At 37.2% G+C, this 15,746-nt stretch overlaps 1 protein-coding gene across 2 annotated transcripts; it reads left to right on the top strand.

The window, feature by feature from the left end:
* Positions 1-2,886: 2,886 nt before the first annotated feature.
* Positions 2,887-12,213, top strand: LOC137040003 (uncharacterized). 2 transcript variants are annotated; one of them, XM_067415406.1, is made up of 4 exons: positions 2,887-3,092; positions 6,583-6,912; positions 7,930-8,277; positions 9,431-12,213. In XM_067415406.1, the coding sequence occupies exons 1-4, from the start codon at positions 3,083-3,085 to the stop codon at positions 9,589-9,591; spliced, it is 849 nt and encodes a 282-aa protein (XP_067271507.1). In that variant the 5' UTR covers positions 2,887-3,082; the 3' UTR covers positions 9,592-12,213. The 2 variants fall into 2 exon arrangements, with proteins under 2 accessions (XP_067271507.1, XP_067271506.1); XM_067415405.1 differs by lacking the exon at positions 2,887-3,092 and adding an exon at positions 3,490-3,642.
* Positions 12,214-15,746: the final 3,533 nt, after the last annotated feature.

The following is a 15,746-nucleotide window of genomic DNA, read 5'->3' as shown; positions in this document are numbered from 1 at the left end:
CACTGAACAAGTGTGAGTTACATGTTATATAAAGTATAGTGTGTGGTTATAAAATATGTTTTTCTGTCTCTTATTAAGACTATAACTGAAGAGAAAACATAAGAATTCATAATTATTTATCATTTAACATTGATAGTTTTTTTTTTTTTTTTTTAATGGCCTGGCAGTGTTAAACATATAAGACGAAGACTATTGAGTGAATACCCCTGCATTGGTTGGTTTTTAAAATATTTTATAACTCGATTATCAATTGTTGTGTTTGGCAAAATACAAAGGTTACAACGCCCACCATCTCTCACATTATCAGCTTTACATCTGACACCTCTTCAGCTCCATCAGTCAAACTGAAACCTTCGTTGGTTTCTGAAATGTGGTTTTTATCTGCTGAGTGAACAAACGGCTTGTACATGTTTGTCGGTGAAAAGTTTTTCTTCATATCCTGCTATTTATTAACCTCACAGTCTGACTTCCTCTCTAGACAGAATGAAATAAAATACTCAAGCAAGCTGATGTTTGAAATAGGAGAGTTAGAGGTCAGAACATGATTTATTTAACATATACAGATTAACAACTCATAACCAGTTCATTGAACATGTATCAGTTTGTACCTCATTTGTATCACCTAATGATCTAAGCTCTGAACCATTGATGCCAAACAAACAAAAACTTTAGGCGATATATTCTATTTTCATCATGTAAAAATAGCAGTTCTTTGCAATATGTGTAGTAATTAGATGCTATTTACACTTTATTTTGGCAGATATTTGCACCTCATATTTGTTGTAAATTAACAGGATGCAATAACATCATAGTGTAAGTTATCCAGCGGTGTAAAGGTATATGACCATCCAGTGAATATTAGCTTCTGTTCCTCTCAATTCTGATTTCGTTTTAACTCCTACGGTGGCCGATTTAGCCCAAGATTAACATGGCTTCCAGTTCGGCCTCGTCCATGAGTGCCATCGAGTGTTAAAACGCAAAAGGCGAAGCTTGAATTTACGGGTATGTCCCTCTTTGGCTAATGTACTTTCAAGATGGAGGGGCAACATGGCGACCGGCATTCGAACCCCTCACCCGTATGTATTTTCAATGGCATATTATAAACTTACGAGAATACTTTATTACTTAAAAGAAGTAAATATACATTAATGGACACATATATTTTTGATAGAACTAAGTGTTATGATAATAAACTAAAAAAGTTACACAGTGTAGCTTTAAAGGTAGGGTAGGTAGGAATTGGTTAAAAAACTTTTTTTCCAAATTTGTTCACACTTTCTTTATAAATCAATACATAATTAAAATGTAAGTACTCTGAAAAAGAAAGTATAAAAATTGAGTGTGTGTAGACCTCTCACGACTGTTTTAAAGACAGCTCATTATTTCCATTCACTCCACCTTCTCCATTCTGGGCTCTTTCCAAAGCCACGCCCCCAAAACACATGAACACGCCTCACTGACCAGCTAAGAGATCTAAGAGATCAGCTGGAAGACGCATTATTGACCTCAGACGAGCAGTGTGCAGTCACATCATGTCAGAATCACATGTAATAAAACATCTAACTTTATCAGTATGAATATAAACAAATAAGATGTCTTTTAGTTCTCACTATCAAGCTAGAATACCGGTACTGGTAAAGTGTAAAATATATTTTTGTTTGATTTGGTAATGAGCTAGTTATATTTATAAGGCAAAGAAAACGGGTAGCATCATGTTTTTTCAATAACATCAGTTATACTGTGATGAAGATGAATTTCGTGTAAGATTCATAACATATACTGTGTTTTGTATGTAAGAGTTTCCATGATGAAAGCATTGTTGATTAGCTGTAGCTAAAGCTAACTTAGCTCTAAAAACAGCTCCTGGATGCGGTGTACTAGCTTTTACACATGCATTTTGTTATCTAAAGTTAAATTTTGCGCAATTCAACACAACAGCGATCATTTTGAGCTAAGCATATTGAGTATCTATCATCTCTACTAATGGCTAAGTGTATAAAATTGTAACTTTATGCTAAGTAATGCTATGTTAGCTATATTAGGCAGCTACGTGTGCTAGTGATACGTGCTTCATTAAAACATAAACCAAAAAATATATAATCAAAATGAAAGATTACCTGTCCAGCAGAAATACAGCCAGCAATGAGCCGTTTTTTAGGCCCTCAGTTCTCGCCATCGTTGAAAAGCCACGCAGATATTTACTCGCGTTTGATTTCTTTGTTTATCCAAAGACTTTCTGTGCATTGCCTTTACTCGTACTGTCTTCCTTTTTTGCATTGTTTGCCTTCGCTGACTGTAAAACCCTGCACTGTGAAGTTTGAATGCTCTTTCTCTGCCATTATTTCGCCTCTGTGTCTTGCCTCTTGAACTGCTCAAATCAAACGAGTGCGCGCATGTGAGCAGATCCTGTAGCGAAAGCGGTGGTCGCCATGGTAGCGAGAGAGAGTGACAGTCACCCAAGCCAATCATTTGTTTCGTCCCGAATAAATATAATGAGCGGTGTTTATTGCAGATTAAAAAGTCTAGAGTCACTCGGTTTTTATACTCTCCTTTTCAGAGTACTTACATTTTAGTATTGACATATAAAGAAAGTTTAAACAAATTTGGACAAAAGTGTTTTAGATCAGTCCTACCTACCCTACCTTTAAATGAAACGACGCAGTAATATTGCATCCTATTTGGATAAGGGTGTTATACGATCTTCAGAACAGCAGGAGGCGCTGTTTGGAAAAAACGAGGGGTCTGAGAATGCGGTACTGACTGCAGCTCCGAGTGTGCAGCTAAAGGACACAAAAGTGGACACAGGCAACTGAGACAGAGCGTGACATGTTATATTACACTGAAGAACTAACTTACGGACACTGGAGGGGAAAGTAGACAGCAACAGGAAATATAATATATAAAACTGACATTTGCATATTTGACTAAATGTTTACTGCGCACGTAGGCATAGCCTAAGTGCCAGGATCCCAAAATTGATCCATTATTCCTGCTGAAGCTTCACGTCTTTTCGCCTGTGTCCAGGAGTGACGCGCTGCTAAGATGACAACGGCCGACATTATGCTTCAAAAATGCTCTTCGCATGCCTACAGGTGACGTCATGGAAACTAAGTCCTGTTTTTTTCTTTTTACAGTCTATGATAAAATAATAATCCGGCGTGAGTTCCCCTCGATTGAAATTTCTCACAGTTTACTGATAGGATCTTTGCATCCTAGCCACGAGTTCAGATCAAAGAGATAATTCTGACTTTTGTGGTCAGAATTTTCAAGGGACCCACTCATTTCAGACATGCTTCTGGGCCACATAAACAGCCACATGGTACAGTCACAGTGGCATTATGTCCTAGCTCCATGCTTTTTGAATGTTTAAGTACAATTATTACATTTTTCCAGTATCCTAAACTTTTTGTTTATTCATTTTTTTTTTTTTTTTTTTTTGGGTTCTGAGTGACAGGCTTGGCCATAACTGACAGTTCCTTATTGCGCTCTCATAACAAATTCCCGCATAGCTTTTTCTTTCACTTCGTGGAGAGGAAGAGCAGAGATTTTATTTCACAGAACCTGAATTTACATTTTGGGATAAAAAGAACATGAAGCGTTTCATTATTTTCTTGGGAGTTTCCTTGTTTGTTCTTGACCAAGGTAAAACATTGTTTTGTTTTGTTATTATTAATATATATATACAATCTCTTAAGCAGTTTCATTCTGTGTCAGCTCTAACTGCTTTACGTTCGAGAGAAATGTATTTATCATACTATTTTTATTTCGCTTGCATTGTGTTGTGCTTGTGTATGGTAAAACATTAGTTAGTTACAAACCCTCTCGGAATGATTAATGTGGCGATGTTTTTTAGGTCAATGATCAAGTGAAATGTGTCTGATTTAGACATGAAGCCTCTCGGAGGGTCGGGACCGAGAGCATCGGTACTTTCCCAGTGCAGTGCAGTCAGATTGTGCTAAACTGTAGTTTCGGTAGTTTTATCAACTGGTTTAAAAAGCCTCAGACCACATGAACATGATGGTGGATGCTCAATCTGATTGAGCATTTTTTGCTTTTGCCTTTTATTTTAATGGAGTTACCTCAATCCAACAGCACCCAGTTATACTTGACCCTGCAGGTTTAGGAACACTTAATATTAGGCTCATTTTATTAAATATTGGGGGTATTTTCATTGAGGTTAGTTTTAGATGTGTTTTTTTTATTTTTTGTTTTGTTTTAATAGGTTTTTTATTTTTCAAAATCAGTGCATTGCACGTGCATTTCTATGTGAGGTTTTTTCTTTTTCTTTCTGAATTTGCAGTTCATTTAATAAATAATTTAATAAAAATCCAATTTAAAAACATTCACGCCACGGGTGAACCGCTAAATTTGTCCAGGGCCAAATTTTAGTCCAGTCGTGTTTAACGGCGAAATTAAAATTTATAATAAACAAAAAGCTACAAAATGATCACTTTTATGTATTATTGGCCTAGGCTATATAAATGGGCTATTCCAACAATAGTGTTTACTGCTCTCATAAGTATGATTATATTTTAGCATGTGTCATAATTGAGCTGTTTTCTGCTGTACATGCTCTGTCTTTTTGATGCAGGGCGTAACATTTACAAGTAAAAATGTAAGTTATGCGCTGAGGAAAACAAGTGTTAGAGGTGTTACGTGTCACAAGACAGGGCAAGACATAAACACTTGTTCTTTAGTTTGAAGCACTTGTAACGAGTAGAAATATAGTGTGGCCCCTTTAAGGGCTGCGCGCGCTCCCTGTGAACGAGTTCTGCATCTTGTGTATGTGCGCAGAGTTTTTGAGCTCCCATGCGTGGGGATTATTCTCTGTTTATCTGTTGCTAACAGTCAGGTATTTTGTTTTATTGAGTAATGCTGTGGAAGGAAATGGAGTTGTGATGAGAGTTCAGCGGGGAATAAAGCGCGACATGTTTGACGTTAATCGCCTCCGTGTTTGCATCCACTCCAGGTTATATTAAGTGAGCTATCCGCATTTTTCACCCGGACACAAGCGTTACACACTTATAAATATAAATTATATAGCCTATATTGGACAACTTAAATCATAGTTTCCCGCAGCAGCTCACTCTGTGTCCTCCGCTATTTTAGTGTGTTTTATCCAAGCCTGCAGTCTCCCTCTCATTTACTGAAGCTTTCGCGCCTCGATCGCCCCCCGGTGACCGGTCCCAGTATAGCCGCCCCTCTGTGTTTTCTAATGGACGCGAGGCAAATTAAATAATAAAATTACACTTCAAAAATGTTTCCCCAAAGGTAGTGTATGTCACTGAAGGCAGTTATCATCACGATGATTTCATTTCAGGTGTTCGTTTTAAAAATAAGTTTAGTTTGAGTTAGTTATTTGATGCTATAAAAACGGGGGGTGTGACGTCATGATTGACAGCTGAGACTGACGGCTTCTCTGAGTGAAGTTGTCACTGAGGCACTAATGGACTTTTTTCGGAATTTTTGGGAGCAGATTAGAGCTTTAGCTTTAATTTCTACATTTCCATAACTGTTTATTTCACACCAACATTATTAATTGTTCTGCATCTGCGAGAGTGTGGGCGGGCTTTTGATATCGCGACTGTACTTCCTGCTCTACTTCCTGCGCTCTACTGCGCAACTCCGGTCCCGAAATCGCTACTGCGCAGACTCGGTCCCAAGATGTCCGCGCCGTGCAAGGCCGCCTGAAAGCTTCAAATCTGCCAAGCGGAAACGGATGATGTTGAGTCGTCCATATTTTTTTACGGTCTATGGTTTTATCCATAAACTGGCTAAACGACGTTGAGTGTCTGATGGTTTCCGAGCACGCAGACACGACTAATCGATAATCAAATTAGTTTAAAAAAATAGGTTGCTAGGTGGTTGCTATGGTGTTGCTATATGCAGTTGCTAGGGTAGTACTTTTTAGGATGTTATGGTCGCTGGAGTGTTCTGGGGGATTTTCTATAATGTCCACATACAGCAGTCTTCTGTTTCTGATGATAGACCTACTTTTACAAGCTTAAAGATATTTACAATTTTACAATATTTTTTGTTGATATTGATTGATATTTTGTACTTTGCTGTTTTAATTGACAAACGAATATCTCTGATAGGCAGGCGGTAAATCCACAAGGCCATTTGCTTTTATGTTGCCACCTCTTGCCATTAATATGCATTTGGGCAAAGGTGTAATATTATTGATTCTTTTTTGCTACATATTATAATTAGCGAAGAATGGCCACGATATACAAAGTGAAATGCCAATGTTTAGGAATGTGTTGCGGTGAGTTTTTGTGCATTTCTCATTTATATAATTGCCTAAATGTATAGGGAAGGGAGGTAAAATATGGATTGTATGAAAGGATGTACAAAAAGATGTGGGTTGTATGATGTTCATTAAGGTCTTTAAAATTGTTATTGAGACTCGTGTATGTTGAGTGAATATGTAAATCAAATATGTTTGTTTGCATATTATAATCCAGGCACTTTTTTACCCAACAACATGTTTAATGTTAATTCACAGTACTTTTTTTGCTATTGTATATTTTGTTCTGCATTGTCTAAAAAATTAATATGATCTATTGATTTCTTCTTCAGGTGTGGCTCCTGCTGATACAGGTGAAGTGTCAGTGATGGAGGGAGATTCAGTCACTCTACACACTGGTGTGAAAAAAACCCAACAAGACAGAATTAGATGGTATTATAAAGACACTCGCATCGCTCAAATCAATGGAGATCCAAGTAAGATCTGTACAGATGTTCAGTGTAATGAAGGTACTGAGAGTTTCAGAGACAGACTGAAGCTGGATCATCAGACTGGATCTCTGACCATCGTGAACCTCAAAACTGAAGACTCTGGAGATTATTATCTAAAAATTTTCAGCATCAGCAGCATCAGGGAAAAGACCTTCAGTGTTTCTGTCATTGGTGAGTCATGTAACAAATGTTTAATCATACCATCTCTGATCACATTTTTATTTTATTTTATACTCATTGTTCCTTGTTCACCACAAACACAAAGTACACTTGATGGAAACCCCCATGTTTCTTAGATTATAGCACCACTTACCTTTGGAAAGTTGATTTGTCAATAATTAGTCATAGTGTTTGTCACAAAAGCCATGAGTTTGAGATTGAGTAAAAAACAGGATACAGGCAGATAAAGTCCATGGAGACAGCTGAGCAATGGCTGACCAAGGCGTAGCCGGAAGGGCGGGGAAGCGAGGTGGAGCTTTAGGAATAGTGATCCCAGGTGGAGCCAAGGGAGTGAGTATAAGTGGAAGTTACGGCTTCGAGCTTAAGAGTCGACACTCCAGGGAGGATCTGGTGAACTAGAATGAGCAGGTGGATCCAGGATACAAGGAGCAAACGGCTTAGGAAAAGCTGAAGGGCTGTAAGGAGCCAGTGAAGACAGGGCTGAAGAACCGAGTAGCATGGGCAGATTGTTACAAAATGGCCTCCTTTACCAATTCAGGGTGTGCAAAAAGATTAAAAGTGGTCTCCTTAGCTGACACTGTGCAGGCAGACACTTCAGGAATGGCTTTCTTGACCAACACTGGACAGGCAGAGAAAGTGGGAGTAGGAGGCAGGGCAGGGACATTGACACAGACAACATTGACTCAGATCAGGCTCCATGTCTGGGTTAGGCTTTAGTTCTGCTGCACGGGGGCTTGGCTGATGTGCGGATGTGCACGAGGTGGCCCATGGTTCTCTGATCCTCCTCCATCTTACAGACGGTAAAGGGGGATTCCCAGTAAGCAAGAAAGTGTGTTTGTTTATTGCAGTGACATTTTTAGTGCTTGGACCCCAACAAAATAAATCTTGCTTTACAAACTAAAGGTCAAGAAAGAACGTGCATTTTGCAGAATCATTTTCCTGCTGACCTTGTTGTGGTGTTTCTTTACCTCAAAAGATCCTTCAATTATCTGTTGGTTTGTGTTTCAGGTCTTCCTTCTGCTGAACAAGATAAAATGAAGACAAAATCTGTGATGAAGGGAGAACCGGTCACTTTAGAACCTGGTGTAATAAACAACCCAAATGATGTGATGACGTGGTATTTTAATGACACTCTCATCGCTGAAATCACTGGAGATCAGAGTCAGATCTGTGCAGATGATCAGTGTAAAGAGAGATTCAGAGACAGACTGAAGCTGGATCATCAGACTGGATCTCTGAACATCACACACACCAGAACCACAGACTCTGGACTCTATAAACTACAGATCAGCAGCAGCCTTCGCCGCCTTCGCCGCAGCATCAGCAGTGAAAAGAGCTTTGATGTTATTGTCATTGGTGAGTGTAATTCAGTCATTCAGCCAATTGTCTATCTGGCAGTGAAAACATCCTCAATTTGCAATATAAAGAGACACACATGGTATTGTTACATTTTTGTTTTACTACCTTGACAACTTGGTACTTTAGCAACCCCAGCAAACAGGGACTTCTGCTATCATTCTAAAGGTTCTCTCAAAGTTGTTCTTCCAGTAACAACAATAGACCGTTTGTTCAGTGTTATCTGATCTTCAACAATGATATCAAAAGGTTAGCACAAAATGTTATTTATACATAGCTTGTAGAAGTTTTTTTTTGTCCTACATAATGTTGGGTGAAAAAAAACATAGAACAAAATTCTTGGAACAACGAAATTCAAATGAATAATGTTGCAGTGTTTTAAAATAACATCCTTGGAAAGTGAGAAAGTTATGTTGCCAGTCCAATAGTTATTGCTCCTACTGTTATTGTCATTAATAGTTTAAGGGTCAGATTATTTCAATAACAGCGTAATCTACCAGTTAGCATCTGGTCTGACGAGCGCAAACATCTAACTCACCTGCGTTATTCATTTAAATACTCTCCACCCCAAGCATTTTGCACCTGAAAGGAAAACTACAAATGCATATGAAATAAGCTCAGTCGCAAAACGAACCCTGTCCACACCTTTCCAGCATTAATTTATCACTGTGTGTCTTTGGTAAATCCTGACAGTAGTTTTTAACGCCAAAAAAGGGGATGTGCTGGCACAAGCTGTTAGTAAATCTGGCCCCTGTGCTCGCGGCTGGATCTTTGTTAATTGTTGTACTTTCTTTCTCTTAGAAGTTTAATATTCATAACAGAAACCGAGATATAAACGGACAGAAGTGACCAAGAGACCAACTAAAGCAAACACTGATCATCTAAACCTCTGTTAATTGTTAATACGAGCTTTTGTAAACGTATGACAGAAATAAAGTCAATCTGGTTAGTAATAAGAGAAGCTGATAAACCTGTTTGTGGAATTTTTCAATCCTCTGTTGAGATCTTGAGAGATATTAATGTCTTGTTTTTTCTTCAGTTGACTTCTACTTTAAAGTGAGATTCACATGTACTCTCTTAGACTTTCTGAAGTGTGTTGTAGATCAATCTGACACATCCGTTCACACTAATGACGGTCTCTCTTTTGTTCCAGATTCAGGTCTGTCCGCTGTCGTAGCAGGAATATCTGTGACTGTCCTGCTGCTGGTGTCTGCCGTGGCTGCTGGTGTGATTTACTATCGTCGCCGGAGCCATAAAGCAGACCACAAAATGATACCGCAAACTGACTCACAAAATTGTGTGATAATTTGGTAGATCATTTGATAGTGAAGAACACACAGGATTAGTGGGTAATAATTCATACTGAAGCATGATTCCAATTGATCCATTGTTAACCAAAAATAAAGAATATTTAAAATTTGCTTTTAATAACTGATACTGGATGTATACAAAGTCTAGACAACTGCAGGCCATTGAGTAAATCCAAATAAAATCCAAAATTTAAAAAAAAAAGCAAAGCACTTACAATAAATGATTGAGAAGTCACGTTCCCTGTAGAAAATCAAGCACTTTTTGTTCCAGCACAATCACAATGATCAAGATAAGTACACTGTAAAAAATCTTTTTTGGTTTTTGTCGGTTTGACTTAAAAAAGTAAGTAACATGGTTGCCTTAAAATTTTGAGTTTATTGAAATTAAAAATTTTAGTTGATACAATGAAGGAAATTTGTTTAATAAATAGAAACTCAAAATATTTTTGTATCTGAACCACATAAAAATGTGATAAATCATGAAAATAGCACTATTTGGCATGTTTCACTGCGTCATCAGAAATAAAACACACATAATTACCCAATATGCTTACAAAATCTTTTAATAATATTTTAATAAAGGTTGTCGAATCTCAAAAAATGTTCATTGTATTAAATCAATTTTAATTTCAATGAACTCAAAATTTTAAGGCAACCAGGTAACTTTTTTTCGAAATAACATTTTACAGTGTATGTTTATAGATGTAAACATCAGGCTGTACATTTAGGGTAAACTCATTTAATAATTTGCAATACTTGATTTGATAAGATTAGCAGAACATAAGCATTTGTAGTCTTGAATATTCCATGGTCCTACATAATAGAGATAAAAATCACATTAAAAAAATGTTATTTCCCTCCTTTAGTGTGGTATAAAAACCAACAAAACTCATGGGACACACAAATATAACCTTTTAAGAAAAAAACTTTACAAATATTTGAAAAAATAACTCGGTTGCAGAAGTGTTCAACTTAACTTTGTTGAAATACTTTTTGCTTTTCCAGTCTTTTTGAGTATTCTGCTTCGCACCTTTCAACTTAGCACTTTATTAGTCAATATTTACCACTCTTTCTTACAATAGACCTCCAGATTGAGAATATTTAGTGGTATCCTGTCTACAGCCCTCTTCAAAACATTCCTTAAGGTTTTTGGATTTCTAGCCTAGAAATCTAGACGCACCCTAGCGGCAGCAAATCTAATCTTCTGGGAGTGTCGTCTAGCAACGCTCAATACCCTTCTGAGCTGTAAAAAACAAACTCTTGATCAGTCTTTAAGCCGGTCTTCAAAGCCGGTCTTTCGAATCAGCTTTGACCGCAACTCTGGAAGACTTGGAGTTAAGCTTTTTTCTGAGAAAAGAACAAAGAGCGGCACTGAAGTCATTCTGTTGAAGAAGGGAAGATGTGTTCGGAGTTTAGCCGACCGGATACGGCGAATGTTTAATCTATCAACAAGCTCCGCTTCACCTTCGTTGCTCTGGTTGGTTGTAGCGCTATCCTATCGCGTGCAGAGGGAGTTTGAAAGACAACCGTTTATCCCGCCCCTCGGATTGAGCTGTCAATGGTGAGTTTCCAGACCAAACATCTTGATGTGGGTCTGGCTTGTCAGGCTATCAGAATGGGCCTTTCCAAATCATTCTTCTTGCCCTTCTGAATCCCTTCTTTAATTGACATCAGCTGAGACACCAGGAACTTTCCCCCAGACCTGTTGCTGAGTGGAGTCAATCATGTACAGCGCTTAATTCCCAACCCTGAAAGTTCCTGAACTTTGGAAAAAGTACTACCTCACGAGCAGGGATTTTTTTTTTTTACCCAAAATGTAATTTAGACTGGTTCCTGCAGTCAAAACACCCCAAAGTCCCTATAGTTTCCGGGGAAAGTTCCTGTGGTGGAAACGCAACTTTACATTCTTCTTTATCTTCTGATTTTTAATGGAGGTCTGCAGTTTTTTTTTGCCAAATGGTCAGGTCATTAGAACTATCCATGTGTTTGATAATTTGGTTTCATCAGACCATAAAACATTAGGCAGAATTAAGGTGGACTTAGAGTTTTTTATCTTCCATCTGGCCACATCTGGTACATGTGGATTCAACGCGTCCCAGATGTGGGCCGCATCTGGGCCAACACTATGTTGCTGTCTGGGTATTGTCTCTTTTGGTTGAGGTATTCCATACATCTAATGTTTCGTAAGTACTTTTGCACCCTTCTCCCGACTAGCAAGAAAATCTGACAGAAATGACTGATCAGAGTTAATGAGCATTACTTAAATGACAACCAAATGATTACTTTAATTTCTTTTCAGAGTTTTAATATGGTTGTTTAATTCCTCAACATATCACTGCGTGTCCCTGTTATATAAGGGTGTGTGCATACTTATTCAACCAGGTCATTTGAGGTGTTGTTTTTGTAAAGTTTGTTTTTGTTCATAACATACATTTTTAATATTCCATCAAAGGTGGAAAAACATCTGATGTCATCTGCAATTTTTAACAGTGACTGTAGATCATTTTAGCTGTGGGACATGGCAGGATTTTCTGTCTCTTTCTCTTTTTCTTTTATAATAGACTTCTGTTGTGCAATTAACAATAATCTTTTGGGAATTTTTTTCTTAACTTCATACGCTTGTGATGTTCAAGGTAAAACAACAAAACAAAAAACCCTCCAACCCAGACAGCAACATTGTGTCGGCCCAGATTCGGCCCATATCTGGTACTCATGGAATCCACATGTGGCCAGGATCTGGACCAAATTACTTATACATTTAATGTTAGGCTATACTAACAAATATTCTTTCAAAGATTATCAAAGTTTCTTTCTTTCAGTTAGCACAGGTTTTGTATTTCTTTTTCACAGGCCCTGCAGACCTAAATGATCTAAGGTATCTAAGGTTTTGCAGGACAGTTTTATTCAGACGAATACACTGTATGTGCTTTTGTCAATGGGTGTGGTTTAGTTAAGAGCTTGTAGAGGTTTGTCTTAAGGTGTTTAGTGAAAGTGTTGATGGTTTGAGCAGGTCAGGTGGAAGCTATATTGCATATTACGGCCGAGGAACAGAAAGTGTGAAGATTTTAGAAAGTGTGTTTGTCCCGCAGCTCCAACTTTGGAGAAACTGTGTATCTACATGTGCGGGAGGGTTCTGCATTACAACGGGCATGTTGAATCATTAAACCTGCAGTAAAGACGTGGCTAGACCTTGAAAATAGTATAACTGTTGAGAAATTGTATGTACGAAACGGGTAGAGAGGGAGCGTGGCTTGCAAACTCCTTGTGAGACTTGAAGCTGGCTTCTGCTGATGAAACTCAAACTATTTTTTCAGTACATTTTTCTTTAATTTCTTGAATTAACTGCACCACTGGTCTTGGATCATGACCCTGACACTATAAAATGCAAAAAAATAAAAATGTTTCTTAGAGGTTGAAATGTAGCATATTTTAAGTATTGGGTCTTTGTGCAATATATTATGTTCATACTATAAAGATCATTTTGTAACTGTCATTGCAGCACTTTAACTGTTCCAGTTGTCTGGAAGTTACAATCCCATTTATTTCCTCCATATACAAATGTATTTTTAACAATTCTAAGTAAAACTAACCAAATCTGTGTAATGCTGCATAATTCATATCCGAGGTTGATCTTTTGATTCATTTTTTATTTTTATTTTTTTGGTGAAATCTCCATGGTCAAAATAAATGGGAAAAAATATTTCCAAAAGCCACTGGAAACATGTAATTTTACTGTTTCACTTTTTATAACTATATAATAACTAATAAACTGACAATATTTAGAAATAATAAACGTTTGTGTTATGGTGTATATTTACATGTGTGTTGGTAAATGCTGTAAATGTGTTTTAATTCATAACATGACCATTTATTTTTGTCTGTAATTAAATTTTATAGTTAGACACTTGGGGTAAGATCGCCTCACATATAGTATAGAAAGCTTTTAATAATAATAATAATAATAATAATTCATGGAGTTAAATAAGAGTAATAATTTCAAACATCTTCATCCTCAACTGGTAAGACCAAATGAGTAGACTCATTTAAATTGAATTTGTAATGTATTATTGTGACACTCCTTCAATAATAAATATTATATACAGTATTTTAGGGGTGTAAGGATACACCCATACCACGGTTCGGTTCACGTCACGGTTCGGAGCAGCGGTTCGGTTCTTTTTGCTGGGAGTCATAGTTCATGGCACCAGCAATAATAACTTTTAACAACAGCAATAATTTAACTTTATACATTTGCTTCACGTTTCTTTAGGGCAGTTATGATACCTGAGTAAACTCAAATGAATAAATGTCTGCACTGTATACAGTCAGAAATAATGTACTCATTTTACCATTTCCCATGATGTCAAAAAGCACATTTATTTATTAAAAATATTTGACACACACAAGAGTAATGTCCTACCCCTTATGATATTACTTCAAAATATATTATAAAATATTGTAAATACATGGAATAATATATTGATATACAATATATTATATATTCCTCTAATATATTGCAAAATATACAAATGATTGCCGCTTTCATATATTGCAATTTATTGCCGAATATGAATATTAAATCCCATGTGAATATATTGCCTAATGTATTACATGATATTTTCCAATATACTGCAATATATTTGTGGTTCGTTCGGGACTGTAGCCTAACAAACAAATTAATTGTAATATAATGCTGATTAATAACCTATAAGTTAACGATAGCATTTTTTGTTATTACTGTCATACTATAGTTGATATAGCCAGCACACTTTCAAAATGAACAAAATAACATTAAGTGAAAATAAAGTTGGGGTTACGGAAACAACCGTTACCATGGTGAATACACAATACATAAATCATGAACTGATAATGAAACATTAAAACTGCTCCTGATGATCAGAATGAACATCACACCAGCATGCCTTCCCACATAACACAGGTCGAACCAGTTACGTGATTTATTGGTACTTTACTTTTATTTCATGAATTAGAAATTGACATCGTAATGTTGCATATGCTCATAGTTTCTCTTGTGCTTAAACAGCATGATAGGGCGCGTGAATATGTACAGTGACAGTACACACACTGTTTTAAGCACTTTATTTACCCAGGCTATTATTTTTGTACAGCTTAGAGTTTGTGGTTTTGTTTGTTTGTTAAAGGGTTGTGGCTATCAGCTCTGTGATTGACATGACCAAATCTCTTGCAGGGCAGGTTTAAGCTGAAATGGTTTGGATGGTTAAACTGGTTGAGCTGAAATGGTTTGGATGGTTAAGCTGGTTGAGCTGAAATGGTTTGGATGGTTAAGCTGGTTGAGCTGAAATGGTTTGGATGGTTAAGCTGGTTGAGCTGAAATGGTTTGGATGGTTAAGCTGGTTGAGCTGAAATGGTTTGGATGGTTAAACTGGTTGAGCTGAAATGGTTTGGATGGTTAAACTGGTTGAGCTGAAATGGTTTGGATGGTTAAGCTGGTTAAACTGAAATGGTTTGGATGGTTAAGCTGGTTGAGCTGAAATGGTTTGGATGGTTAAGCTGGTTGAGCTGAAATGGTTTGGATGGTTAAGCTGGTTGAGCTGAAATGGTTTGGATGGTTAAGCTGGTTGAGCTGAAATGGTTTGGATGGTTAAGCTGGTTGAGCTGAAATGGTTTGGATGGTTAAGCTGGTTGAGCTGAAATGGTTTGGATGGTTAAACTGGTTGAGCTGAAATGGTTTGGATGGTTAAACTGGTTGAGCTGAAATGGTTTGGATGGTTAAGCTGGTTAAACTGAAATGGTTTGGATGGTTAAGCTGGTTGAGCTGAAATGGTTTGGATGGTTAAACTGGTTGACCTGAAATGGTTTGGATGGTTAAGCTGGTTGAGCTGAAATGGTTTGGATGGTTAAGCTGGTTAAACTGAAATGGTTTGGATGGTTAAGCTGGTTGAGCTGAAATGGTTAAGATGAAATGGTTTGGATGGTTAAGATGGTTAAGCTGAAATGGTTTGGTTAGTTAAGCTGGTTGAGCTGAAATGGTTTGGATCGATCTGTTTTGAGCTCCAATGCGTAAGATTGGCTTTTTACTTTAATTATATTATACATATAAATCTGTGTTTTAGTGGTATGACTACAAAAACCTTTAAGGGGTGGAGGGATGAAACAATCTTAGCTTTTGTTTTAGCA

This window comes from Pseudorasbora parva, chromosome 14 (genome assembly GCF_024679245.1).
Source record: "Pseudorasbora parva isolate DD20220531a chromosome 14, ASM2467924v1, whole genome shotgun sequence".
In the NCBI taxonomy this organism is placed as follows: Eukaryota; Metazoa; Chordata; class Actinopteri; order Cypriniformes; family Gobionidae; genus Pseudorasbora; species Pseudorasbora parva.
The sequence above is the reverse complement of the archived record's forward strand: the minus strand, read 5'-3'. Positions and strand labels throughout refer to the sequence as shown.